The sequence below is a fragment of the Miscanthus floridulus genome, chromosome 2, assembly GCF_019320115.1.
Source record: "Miscanthus floridulus cultivar M001 chromosome 2, ASM1932011v1, whole genome shotgun sequence".
Lineage (NCBI taxonomy): Eukaryota > Viridiplantae > Streptophyta > Magnoliopsida > Poales > Poaceae > Miscanthus > Miscanthus floridulus.
This window is the reverse complement of record NC_089581.1, coordinates 106,003,436-106,017,752: the sequence shown is the minus strand read 5'-3', so window position 1 is coordinate 106,017,752 and position 14,317 is coordinate 106,003,436. Positions and strand designations below refer to the sequence as shown.

The following is a 14,317-nucleotide window of genomic DNA, read 5'->3' as shown; positions in this document are numbered from 1 at the left end:
ATTGGTCACTTTCTGTATCGACATTATATGAACCAAGCATGTTGAAAACCTCATCTCTTTTACATACTCGAGGTTGTATTGTCATCAATCACCAAAAAGGGGGAGATTAAAAGCATATAGGCCCCTAGTTGGGTTTCAGTGATTAATGACAATACGCGATTACTATGACTAACGTGTGTTTTGTAGAGGCAATTAAGTTAGGTCATGGTAATGGCAATTGATTGGGCAATCATGGGTGTCATGCACCTACGATGGAAATCGTTTTGATTTTCAAAGGATGGATGACAAGATAAAGGATGGACTAGTTCTAAGTGTCGTTTGGTGTTGAAGAGACACTTAGAGTAGTTTAGGACTTTATTTTTCCTTTAGCTGTACTATTAAGGGGGTATGGACTAGTAGCTTGACCTAGGTGAGTCTAGTGAGTTAGGTATGGTGCACACTTGTCAAATCTAGCACTAGGTAGCTTTGGAGTAGCCCTAAGATCAATTGGAGCAAACTTCATTCACATATAATTTTGAGTTGAAAGCGAATGGAGGGTCAAATGACTGATCAGACGCTGGTCTGGTTGTGACCGGACACTGAAGGGTGAGTCCGGTCAGTTCATTTGATCAACTAGAGCCATCTGGTTGTGATCGGACGCTGAGTGAAAAGTGATCGAACGCTGGGTGCGAGCGTCCGGTCAATTCCAAAGAGGTTCTAGAGAGGGAGATTTCTGATCGGATGTGTCTAGTTAGTGCTAACCGGACGCTGAACAGCGAAGTGACCGGACTCTGGGTGTCAGCATCTGGTCAACATCAGTAAGGTTTCAGAAAGTAGTTTTCGTGACTGGACATAGGTCAGAGTTCGGTCAGAACTTAACGACTCTTTCTCACACAGTGGTGGGATAACTGGCTGGAGCGTTCGGTCACCCTGACCGGAGCATCCGGTCACCCCGTAGAGTGATAACTCAGCCTCCAAACATTATGTTTTGAATGAGGGGGTATAAATACTTACTCCACTCATCCAAGGGAGGCCTCTTGACCATTTGTTCAGCTGAGAAACACCCTTGAGAGTGCAAAGGAGTGCAAGGGCCTAGTGAGGTGATTGAGATTTGAGAATCCAAGATTAAGGCCTCATTAGTGCAATGAGAGTAGCAAGTGTGCATCCACCCTTCTCATTAGGCTTGTTGCGATCAAGTGAGAGTTTGTGCTTGTTACTCTTGGTGATTGCCATCACCTAGATGGCTTGGTGGTGATCGAGAGTTTGGTGATCATCTAGCGGAGCTTGTGGATGACCCAACTCAAGTTGTGAGCGGTTGTGGGCGTTTCACCACGACACAGTGTCAAAGAATCAGCCCATAGAGAGCACTTGATCCTTGCACGGATCAAGGGGGAGTGGTGACTCTCCGATACCTCGGCAAAACATCACCACGTTCCTTTTCCTCTCTTTACTTTAAGCATTTACATTTGAGCAATTCATTTCTTGTCTTTACATTTTTAGAATTGCCATGCTATAGTAGGATTGGAACCTAGGGTGCAAAACTTTTGTGCGATACAACAATAGGAACACATTCTAGACACAAGGGGTAAAGTGGGATAAGTGTAGAGTTTAATTATTGCAAAGAATTTTAGAATTAGCCCAATTCACCCCCCCCCCCCCTCTTGGGTATCTTGATCCTTTCAACAATCATCGGATGACCGGACTCAGCCAACCGGTCACAGGGCAGCGTCCGGTCAGGCCTCCAATAGCCCAATGACTCTTTGAGCCAAAGGGCTCTATAAATAGATCTTGGTCGGCTTGGGGCTCACTCTCTTGGCACTTTGACATCCTTGTGAGACTATGAAAATACCTCACATTCATCTCCATCATTGATTCATCATCATAGTGAGATTAGGAGCGATTCCTAGTGCATTTGCTTGAGTGATTGCATCCAGTGGAACTTTGGAATCATTGTGGCTACAGATTTCTTGTTACTCTTGGTGGTTGCCGCCACTTAGATGGCTTGGAGCAGCGGAGGAGCATTGGCATGAGTTGGTGATTGTTTGTGGCCGTCTCCTGATGATTGTGAGGGGCCTTGTGCCTTCCCAATGGAGCACCAAAAGGTAACTATAGTGGATTGCTCGTGTCATTGAGTTACCTCACTTGTGGTAGGTTATTGCGGTGCCTAGTGAAGGCTTGGTGTGGTGCCAATTAGCCACCGAACCACCAAGTGTTGGTCTACACAACGGAGACTAGCGTGCCGACAAGCACGTGAATCTCGGTAGCAAAATCTTGGTGTCTATTATGATTGGAATTCTCCCAGTGATTGAATTGATATTCATATTATGATTGGTTCATTCCTCTACATGGTGGTATAATCACCTTACTCACTCTCTTATATTCCTTTTAAACTAGTTGTGTAGCAAGCTCTTTAGTGCAGCTAGTTTTGAGAGGTTGCTTGCTATTTTAGTTTCTTCTAGTGGAGCTCCTTAGTGTAGCTTGTTTTAGAGCTCTTAGTGAGTAATGACTTAGCCACTTATGTGCCTAGTGATCATAGCAACTAGAATTGTTGGGATAGGTGGCTTGCAACCCTCATAGAGCTAGAGTAAAATTGCATTACACCATTTAGTATACTAACGACTTGCTCTAGCGTATTTGTAGAGAATTTTTTATAGGCTATTCACCCCCCTCTAGCCATTTAGGACCTTCCAGCCCCATCAACAAATTAAGTATCCATCCACCATATGACCATTCTCACCTCTCATGTGCCCTTTTCTCGCACGAAGCTCTTCTTCCACACCACGGCCTCACCGTCCTTCTTTTGTCCGAATTAGCCTACCTCCACCCTGAATCGGGCTTCCTAGCCTTGGATCATCTTATATCCACGTAGATTAAAGAGGACCATGAAAAATGGGCCTATCGTCCATGGCGGTCATTGATGAGACATTCCTCACTAGTGTCCCAATGGCAGCCATCGTTGTTGGCTCTGGTGCCTTAAGCCTCTGACGCTCCATCTGGTGCGCTTGTAGGATCTAAGGAACTGGTTAGAGGGGGTGAATAGATGGTAAAAACAAAGACACTAGGGAAATTTAATTAGATACACAAGAGAGCCCCAATATACCACTTCCTAACTAGTGGGGCTTACAACCTGGAGTGACAAGTAAGCAATTCAAATTTAGGAAAGTAAGCAACACTGAAAGGTTCTAGGAACCGACTAGAGGGGGGTGAAGAGACAGTGACCACTGAAAACCAAAGACACTCGTGGAAATTTAATTAGTAACACAAGAGACCCTAATGATACTACATCTACCTAGAGGTTTGCTTCCTATGGTGACAAGTGCAAGTAATTCAATTCTAAGAATGTAAGTCAAAGTAAGTACAAGAATTGAAATAAGCACAAGAGACACCACAGAAGATGTATTCTCGTGGCATTGGTGACTTGACGGTCATCCCTAGTCCATGTTAAGGTGAGCACTTGGTCCATAGCTCCTTTATCAAGCTTCCAACCCCATAAGGTTGCCCCGGTAGCTTAAGCACATGATCTCGAGCTAGATAGAACGACAAGGCACTCTCAATACCTCAATTTCACTAGAGATGTTATTTGCCTCTTCCAGCGAGATTGAGCCTAATAGCCCCTTACAACTCTTCTCTAGAGCACAGACACAATCTTCGTTGTTGCATCTCAACGAAGTCCCCGAGCTCCAATACCATTAAGTGAGGACAACCACCAAGAGTAATAATCAAACTTGCTTGCAATATGATTTTCTAGTGCCACTCAAAAATATCTCAATACAATGCATTAGAATCTTGATCTCACACTCCAAAGATGCAATCCATGCAAGTGTATGAGTGGAGAGGCTCTAAGTATGCACAAGTATGTGTATGAGGATAATGAAATGCTCAAGATAATGCCCATGGCTAGGCAACCCAAGTATATATAGCCCAAACACACAACTAGCTGTTATGCCCTTGCTAGGAACTTTTCATGTGCACCTGATAGCTATGGTGTGCACCACTGTTGGTTTTCTTATGCTCACCACTGTTGGTTTTCTTATGCTCAAGTCAAATATCCATAAACGCTAATAATATCATTGTAGCAATTCACCAAGGTGTATTCCAAGGTATCATTATTTATTTAATCTATAGGGAAAGTGGTGGCTAGGAATAATAATAAATGAGAGATCTTAGTTATACCACAACTAAGAATCTGATCAGGACTCCAGTTTGAGCAGAAGTCAAAGAGCACAAAAACTCCATAGAAGAGGCCAACAACCTATTTCATGCACATGCCAAAACGCTTCCCACCCAACAACTTTAAACACATTTTCAAAATAATCATCCATCTTGTTTTGAGAAGAAGGGTCGGGTCACATACCTTGGTGTGTTCATACGCTAGTCTTGGATGGACATCTACACCATTTTCTCATAGTTGTCGTGAAATTCAATTTGTGCTTCCGAGTCTAACACACATGCCAGTGACGCCACATGAGCAAAACCTTCACTTTCAATGATCTCGGTTGAACCCGAGTGATGTATCTCGGTATAGTATGAAAAATTGATTGCATCTTCTCTCTTGCCCGGTTTGGTATAAGTTGTACACTTGTATTTCATTCATTCTATTGCTTGTGTAGTGCTTATTGCTTGTGTAGTTGAGTAGTAGTAGCTCTCTTGTTTAGTAGTAGCATTGGAGTAGTTAGTTCTCATTTCTAGTTACTCTCTAGTGTTTCCTAATTGTAGCTAGTAGCTTGTGTGGTGAAGCGATCTAGTTAGAAAACAACCACTACTAAACTTGTGTAGGGGGCTTGCTTAAAGTGAACTAGAGATAATGCTTGTAGTTGCTATTAGGGTTACCTATTGTACTAACTACTTTGCACTATTGATTTGTGAATCATATAAGAATTTTTATAGGCTTTTCACCACCCTCTAGCCATCTAGATCCTTTCAACATCCATCCTTGATCCATCTATTAGCCAAAAAAGGTATGACATTGGATTTAGCTATAGTTTCAAATTTATGCATGCATGCATAAATTTTGTTACAAAAATACCTATATACATGTCGCATATTATGAGTTGAATGAATATAATGTCCAACAACAATCAATTCCAAATGCCAACACATGAAATTAAAAAACAACTATAATTTAAATGGCACTACTACACTCGCACCTTTCACAGCCACGTCGTAACCCCCATCACAGTCCAATTTCGGTCTTGGCAATAAGTTGTCGGCAGTGATAGTCGTAGTCATCATCGTCCCTATCTGAGACCGTCTACTGTGTACACTCACACTGTCATATTGGCTTATGATCCGTCCATGATAAGGTCCTTACTTTCGTCGCATTAGAGCATGACCTAGCTGTGTTGGTATACACTAACACCGCCATGTTGGCTTTTGCTCTGTCCGTGATTAGGTCGTTGTTTCCATTGCATTGGAGCATGACCTACCTATGTTGGTGTACACTAACACCACCGTATTGGCATATGATCCGTCCGTGATCAGATCATTATTTCCATCGCGTTGTACCATGACCCGCCTGTGTGGGTGTACACTAACACCACCGTTTTGACCAATGATCAGGATCATAGTCGCCTTGCACAATGACCTAATTGTGTGCAGCGCGTGTTCACCATCGCTTTGGTGCCCGACACATCTGTGTCGAGGTAGACATCACCATCACTTCAGTGTATGAACCGTCTGGTCATCGGTAATGGTCATCGTTGCATTATAGTATGATTTGGTGGTTATACACTATTGATCCCTGCTGTGTGAGATGAATAGCAGCAGTGTTGGCCGTCTTCTTCACCAACGGCGAGTGTTACGGCAGTGATGACAAAACAGACAATGACCCTTACATCCGACGGTGATAGAATTGCATCTTGTTTTCATAATTTATTTACTAATTCAGATAGGCCTTAATAACTTACTGAACACACACCATACAGATATAATCATTACACACCATTCATCATGTCCACAACGAAGAGTTCTTTTTATAATAAGAAGCGACACTAACATAACAATTGTGTCAACTCAAGAATTAATAGAAGTGGTACATAGATAGGAGAATAAAGGTTTTGCTCCCTATAGACTTACATAATGAAAATGAGGTAGATGTGCTCTGCTCCTTTAGATTGGCACTCCTGCTTGCAAGGCAAAGCTTCCTTTAGCTTGGTAGCCAGTGCACCATGGAACCCTTCTTCTTACTCCCTTAGCCATTGCGGAAAAATCGTTCAAAACCACTTAGACTCCACAACCTACACAAAGTAGCATTAATAATATTCAACATACAATTGCTTTAGTTACTAAGGAAAAATTGGACTGTATATAGAATCAAAACAATTCCCTACCTGAAGAAAGAATAGCATATGCAACTTTACTGCTCTCCTACTGACTCCATGAACAAGGGAACATAAGGAAGATAGTGAGATCCCTCTGGACATAGCCTCTAGTTAGGTCTATGATACCGCATGACCTGGGCAGGGAGGACAAGAAATTTTCTGAGGTTCATGTCATATGTGATCAGTTTTTTGTCCTCGCCAACAAGGAAAATCAAATTCAATTCTAGGTGAACTGCAATCACTCTATAGTTCACGTCGTAAATATCGTAACCAAATTGAATATTGTCCCATCCAAATATCTCCAGTGTGGTCACCTTTTGCTTCAGTGTCCAGTTATCAGTACCATAGTCTTCTAGGATCCAGAATAAAAGCTGATACTTCCTGAACATACTAGTTGTACATAAACACAACTGACCCTGAGCTTCATGGATGGAGATTGCTTCACCACATGGCCTATAAATTTTCCTCCATGTCTTTCCGTCCATATCAACAACAACTATCTGGGACAACTCCAGCCAGTGCATAGAACCATTAAGGAACACACTTGTCGAATATGTGGATACAACACCCTCGCCCCATTCAAATTCCTTAAACATCCATGCTGCACTCTTAGATGAGTAGATGCCCACACCTACGAACTCACTCATCCTCTTCTTTGCATATTCAATCACACGGAAGTATGAGGAGACTGTCGGATCAAACCCCAAGCGAGCTGAACCAAAATAACGATTGTTATCCGGTAGTAACCACCATTTGTTAGTCATCGGATTGCAGACAACATAGCGAAACCCAACGCACCAGCATAGGATGAGCCCGTGGTAGCAATATGAGATTAGAACATCCACAATGGGGAAGGGCAAGAAGGTCAAGGAGAGGTATTCACTGTAGATGCTGATCAACTTGAGTTTGCCTTTCCAGCTGCGATAGAAGAATCCAGTGATAATCTAGGGCAACTCCTTATGGTTCTCAAATTCGAAGATAAGGCAGTTCTAGGAGCGGCAGACACACGTGCAGTTGCATAAGGTGCGAGTGGTGAGGTGTTGGAGGATGAGGATGAAGACATGGTCTATGAGGACGGCCACTTCGTTCCTCTTGTTGGGGGCCTCCTCGTCCATCTTTAGTTCTTGACTAGAATTTTGGAGCAGGGCCGGCAATGGAAATGGTAGCGCTGTCGCCTGAATCAGAGAAGGAGCGCCTACAGAGATTGGATCATGACCTCCTTAGTAAACAGATGGAAGCTTGTTTTGTACTCAGATGAGTGAAGAAGGGAATAAAAATCCAAGAAAGATGGAGGGAAGTACGAAAGAATTACCATTGCCATTGGATCTTGTGGAATTGGCGGCCACGACAGTGATGAGTAGCAGTCTAGTCACCGGTGGATCTGTGCAGGCCCTGTCGGTAAGGCATACCACCATGGAGTACTTGCTTATTAACAGTGAGTGGTGGCTTGCACCCTGCTAAGTAGGGGCTATCATGTAGTTCAACACTAGGGAGCAAGGAGCGGTGATGAGGAACAAAAGCTATGGGTGAGGAGAAAGACATAGGGTGGGGAGTGTGCTTTGTAAGCAACCCTTTCAGATGCGAGAATGGAAATTGTGCACAACTTTGTAAAAAACACGTGGGCTTAGAAATTGATGAAAGTATTACCAACCCAACCATATGCAAATAGTGGTGAAGGCTACCAGCAGTAGTGAATGGGTCCTACAAAGATGTTCCAAGAGCCACTATGCCACTATCACTGCAGACGGCAGCGACTGCTGCCTAGTTGAGGGCGTCACTCATTCTACCCAATTGTAAACCGTCACTCATTCTACCTGATTGTAACTAGAAAAATGTTAGATTAAGGGTCTATATGGTTTCCTCCTACTAAAGTTTAGAATAAAATTCTCCATTGAGAAGGGTTGTTTCATCCATATTTTATTTTATTCTACATGACGTGGTCATCTTGGAAACAACGTAATAAAACTCTCCACTGAGACTGGCCTAAGTACGAAATAAACTAGAATTGAGTCCAACATTCAACAATAAATCTTCCATTAATATCTTATACCCTACATACAATCTACGGGTCTAGGAATTGAAATACAGCATTCCAACGATCCTCATAACTTGCTTTGCTTTGGATAAGGGTCATTTGCATCTATCTCCTTAATACATTCAATCAATGATGGAGCTAGATGCAACAACATTCTTCCATTTGCAAAGACCTTACAAGTATGGGGGTAACCCACACCTGACTAAATAGGATAATGGAGATGGGGAACAGTCTCGTGAAACTTACTCTAACATTCCCCCCTAGGAGCAGTGAGAGGAAGAGGAGAAGCAGAGCAATGAGGATATCTATTCCCACACCTAGATTGCATTCATGAGCCAAAACTGCTCTTGCTCAACAATCTCTGAGATGCACGACGACGTATCGACGAACACCACTTTGGTCGCCATGAAGACAAAGTACACCACCGCTAGGAGTACGAGCAAGAGTATGGTAACCCAGACTCAGCTCTTGAGCCAATCGCCACCAACAACGCTGCTAACGACGGCACCGACAACCCCAAGGGCACCACAGCTTTCACAAGGGCGCTCCAAACACACCAGTGGCCCTGTGGTTTCAAAATCACTAGGGTCGAGCCCTATGAAGGAAGGATGAACCCAACGCAGTGGCTATAGGCTTATGCCACTGTTGTCCGCGCCACTGGAGGAGACACCAGCATCATGGTGAATTATCTCCCTGTCATGCTCACACCAGCCACCATGAGCTGGTTCATAAGCCTTGCCCCGGACTCCATTGGCTCCTGGGAAGAGCTAAAAAAAGTCTTCACCGACAATTACTTGGCTACATGTACTCGGTCGAGCACCAAGCATGATCTGAACAGCATCAACCAAAAGCCATCTGAGCTCCTCCACAGCTACATCCAATGCTTTTCCAAAATGAGGAATTCTATTCCAAACATCATAGAAGCCGAGGTCATCACCGCCTTCATCCGAGGACACCATCACCGTGAGCTTCGCTCCAAGTTCAACCGCAAGCCACCCACTAGGATTGGCGAGATGATCACAACCGCCAACCAGTACACCGATGCCAAGGAAGCTAAGGTGCGCTTCAATGAGGATGCGGGCTCTCATCGCCCAACACATCACTATGATGACTGCCCCGACGACCGACGCCATAATGACCGCCGCTTCGACGACCATAGTTACCATCGTGACAATGGTCGTGATCGGCTAGAAGGGCCCAAGTCTGGTCAAAATCACCATCGCTGGCCAGACCACATCATCGCTGCTATCAACGAACCTCGCCCCAAGCGCAACTATGACGAGTAGTACAAAAACATCCTTGACAACCCATGCCCTCTCCATAAGAATGCCAAACACAAGATGAAGAACTGCCTCGGTTTGTCCAAGGAGTTCCAGGATAAAAAGCTGGACGACGATGCCAACGATGGAGCCAGAGGTCGCCGACCACCTGGGGGCAATGATAATGCCTTCCAGGACCACGACAAGGTGGTCGCCACCATCTTCAAGGGCCTTGCCTCCACCGAGAGTAGAAGAGAACGGAAGGTCGCCACACGGCGGGTGCTCGCCGTCACTATGGAGGACGCCGTCGCCAACACCTGCTATCGCCCATGGTCTGAGGTCCCCATCACCTTCAGCAGGGCCGACCAGTGGGTGGATATTCCCTACATAGGATGTTTCCCCCTCATCCTCGACGCAACCGTCCAGAAGGTGCTTTTTAGAAAAGTGCTCATCGATGGTGGGAGCGCTCTGAATCTTCTCTTCGCCAGAGCCCTAAAGGAGCTAGGCCTCGGATTAACAGATCTCACACCCTCCGACTCCTCCTTTTGGGGTGTGGTACCTGGTAGGGCCTCCAAACCACTTGGAGAGATCACCTTACTAGCCTAGTTCAGCACGGCAAGCAACTACCGCGTCGAGCACATCAACTTCTACGTCGTCGATTTCAACATCGCCTACCACGCCATACTTGGTTGGCCAGCTCTAGCCAAGTTTGTGGTTGTACCACACTATGCATATCTGGTGCTGAAGATGCCTTCACCTATAGGAGTTCTAGCCTTGCGGGCCAACCTCTCCATCGTCTATGCCTGTCAGATAGAGAGTCTCGCCCTCGCCGAAGCCACCGACCTCTCCATCCAGATAGCCAGCGTGGTCACTAAAGCCAAGACGTTGCCCACCAATGACATGGAGATCCCAGAGTTGGAGCCTCCTCGCGCATCCACCAAATCTAAGGAAGTAAAGGAGGTCAGCCTCGGCCTCGTCGACCCTTCCAAGACCATGAAGATTGGGGCTCACCTTGACCCCAAATAGGAAAGCACGCTCATCTCCTTCCTACGTGCCAACACTAATGCTTTTGCTTGGAAACCTGTAGACATGCCAGGGGTACCATGGGAGAAGATCGAGCACTCCTTAAATGTCTCGTCGACCACCAAACCGATCAAGCAGAAACTCCACCGATTCACACCAGACAAGAAGGAGGCTATTAGGGTAGAGATAAAATGGCTCTTAGCTGCCAGATTTATAAAAGAAGTGTATCATCCTGAGTGGTTAGCGAACCCTGTTCTCGTTATAAAAAAAATAAAGAATGGAGAATGTGCATCGATTACACTGATCTTAACAAACACTGCCCTAAAGACCCCTTTGGTTTGCCTCAGATAGATGAGGTTGTAGACTCCACCACTAGCTGTGAACTGCTCTCCTTCCTTGACTATTATTCTGGCTATCACCAGATCTCCCTTAAGGAAGAAGACCAAATCAAGACGTCGTTCATCATGCCCTTCGGTGCGTATTGCTATACCACCATGTCCTTCGGACTCAAGAACGTTGGGGCGACTTATCAAAGGGCTATCCAGATGTGCCTCGATCAACAGATTGGCCACAACATCGAAGCATACACCGATGATGTGGTCATCAAGTCCAAGACCGCCGATGATCTTATCGTCGCCCTCGAAGAAACATTTGCCAACCTAAAAAGGTACCGATGGAAGCTGAACCCTTCAAAGTGCATCTTTGGAGTTCCATCCGGTATACTCCTGGGCTACATTATCAGTGCACGAGGCATCGAGCCCAATCCTAACAAGGTCTCTGCCATCACCAACATGAAATGGCCAACATGCATCAAGGATATATAGAAGCTTATAGGCTGCATGGCTGCCTTAAGCTGCTTCATATCGTGCCTCGGTGAAAAAGGGCTACTTTTCTTCAAACTCCTCAAGGCCTCTGAGTGCTTTTCCTAGTTGAAGGAGGCAGACATAGCTTTTGAGCAGCTCAAGTTGTTCCTAACAAAGCCTCCAATCATGATGGCGCCATGGCTAGATGAAACTCTCCTGATCTACATTGCCGCTACTTCTCGCATCGTCAGCACAGCCATCGTGGTCGAATGCGAGGAGGCCGGGCACGCCTATAAGGTGCAACGTCCGGTATACTTCATTAGCGAGGTCCTTAATGAGCCCAAAACTCGTTATCCTCAGGTCCAAAAGCTGCTATACGCCATCCTGATTACATCACATAAGCTCCACCACTACTTTGAATATTACAAGATCGTCGTGGCTACTGAGTTCCCTCTAGAGGATATTCTCTGCAACAAATAGGCCAATGACCGCATCATCAAGTGGGTGGTTGAGCTTGGCACTTACTCCATTGAATTCAGAAATAGGCCTACCATCAAGTCGTAGGTGCTCGCTGATTTCATCGCTAAGTGGACCAAGATCCAAGAGCCCATCGCCGCTACTTTCCCCGAGCACTGGGTGATGTACTTCGACGGTGCCCTCAACATCAATGGTGCTGGTGTGGGCATTTTGTTCATTACACCAACCAAAGATAAGCTCTAATATGTTCTTTGAATACACTTTTCGGTCTCCAACAATGCCACCGAATATGAAGCATGTCTCCACGGACTCCGTATGGCCGTTGAGCTCGGTGTCAAATGCCTCATGGTGTATGGGGATTCTGCGCTAGTCATCAACCAGCTTAACAAAGACTGGTCTTGCTCCAGTGAGAAGATGGATGCATACTACGTCGAAATCAGGAAGCTTAAAGGAAAATTCTACAGCATCGAGTATGACCACATGGTACGCGACCAGAATCAGCTGGCCGACCATTTATCCAAGTTGGGCTCTTCTCACGCCGCGATCCTGCCAGGGGTCTTCATTTAAGATCTCCTAGCGCCATCCATTAAAGAAGATAAGGAAGTTCCCCCCACCGAGCAGCTAGTACTGGTGATACCTTCGCCGACCGCCGATTGAAGGGAATAAATCATCAAGTACCTTACTAGCACAGAAGTACCCGCCGATAAGACTGAAACTGAACACCTAATTTGTTGAAGCAAGCATTACGTGCTGGTGGATGGCAACTTCATGAGGAAAAGTGCAAAGGAAGGGATACTGCAAAAATGCATCACCCAAGAAAACGTAGTGAAACCACTTCTCGAAATTCACTCTGGTTCCTACGGCAACCACACGGCCTCGAGAACACTGGTCGGTAAAGCTTTTCGAGCTGGTTTCTACTAGCCCATGGCCATCTCCAATGCAGAAGACCTTGTCCGATGTTGTGAAGGATGCCAATTTTTCACCAAGCAAATACACGTGCCGGCACAAGAGCTGCAGACCATCCTAGCCTCCTAACCCTTTGCATGCTGGGGACTGGATATGATTGGTCCTTTCAAGCCAGTGCTAGGTGGTTTCTGGTACGTATACGTCGCCATTGACAAGTTCTCCAAGTGGATTGAGTATAAACCACTCGTCTCGGCTACTACAAAGAAATCAATCGAGCTCTTTGAAGATATCATCCATAGATTTGGTCTCCCAAATAGCATCATCACCAACCTCAGAACTACATTTACTAGCCATCACTTTTGGGACTTCTGCAAAGACCGATGCATCTCTGTCAAGTACATCTCTATTGCCCATCCTAGAGCCAATGGCCAGGTCGAATGGGCAAACGACATGATCCTTGATGCTCTTAAAAAGAGGCTATATCAGAAAGAAGAAAAGCATCCAAGCAGATGGTTCAAGGAGCTACCAGCTATAGTTTGGGGATTACGTACTCAAGCTAGTCGCGCCACAGGTGTGTCTCCATATTTCTTGGTGTGTCTCCATATTTCTTGGTCTATGGCTCAGAAGCCATGCTACTAGTAGATATTGCCTTTCGAGCACCTAGGGTGGAAAATTATGATGAAGAGCAAGCCGCAGCAGTTCGGACAGAGGACATCGATAGGGCCGAGGAAGAATGCCTCATCACTTGTGTTCGCACAACTAAGTATCTAGAAGGCTTGCGGAGGTACTACAACCACAACATCAAAGGTCATTCATTTGCTATCAGCGACCTCGTTCTCTGTAGGAAACAAAAAACCGAAGGGATGCGCAAGCTCTCCTCCCCTTGGGAAGGCCCTTACATTGTCAAAGAGGTTACCCGACTAGGGTCTTATCGCCTATGTGACTTAGACGGAATCGATGTTCCCAACTCTTGGCACATCGAGCACCTCATATGTTTCTATCCTTGAAACGCCCTAGATATGTACTCTCCACTTTATGATGAATAAAGTTTTGGTCTCCATAATTTGTCTCCATTTTTCTCAATTACGGTTCAAATCTCCACTTACGGTCGCCGAGCTCTACGCCACTCCATGATGAACTCCAAAATGAAATCGCCATAACTGCGCCGACCACTTTTCTCTGAATCGCCAACGTATTTCGCCACAAGTTTTTCCAAACCACCGAACATGTTTTCTCCAAATCGCCAAACACGTTTTCTCCAAATCTCTGAACATGTTTTCTCTAAATTGCCAAAAATATTTTCTCCACAAACGCCGAAGATTTTTCTCCAAATCTCCAAGATATTTTGCTGATCAGCGAGCAGCATACGTTCACTTCTGTTCTCTATGGAAAAGACCCAGTCTTTGATCTCTCCCTACACGTGCTATGGGCTCCGTGCTCTATGTTATGGGTGGTTGGCTGCGGTTCCTTGGTCACGCCTGTTCCTCCTACACGTGCACGGGCTCCACGCTCGAT

The 14,317-nt window shown here is 45.4% G+C and overlaps 1 protein-coding gene across 1 annotated transcript; it reads right to left on the bottom strand.

The window, feature by feature from the left end:
* Positions 1-6,406: 6,406 nt before the first annotated feature.
* LOC136536839 (uncharacterized) lies at positions 6,407-9,293 on the bottom strand. Its single transcript, XM_066528995.1, has 2 exons — positions 9,143-9,293; positions 6,407-7,011 (listed from the first exon to the last, which is right to left on the bottom strand). Exons 1-2 carry the CDS (start codon positions 9,291-9,293, stop codon positions 6,407-6,409), a joined length of 756 nt encoding a protein of 251 aa, XP_066385092.1.
* Positions 9,294-14,317: the final 5,024 nt, after the last annotated feature.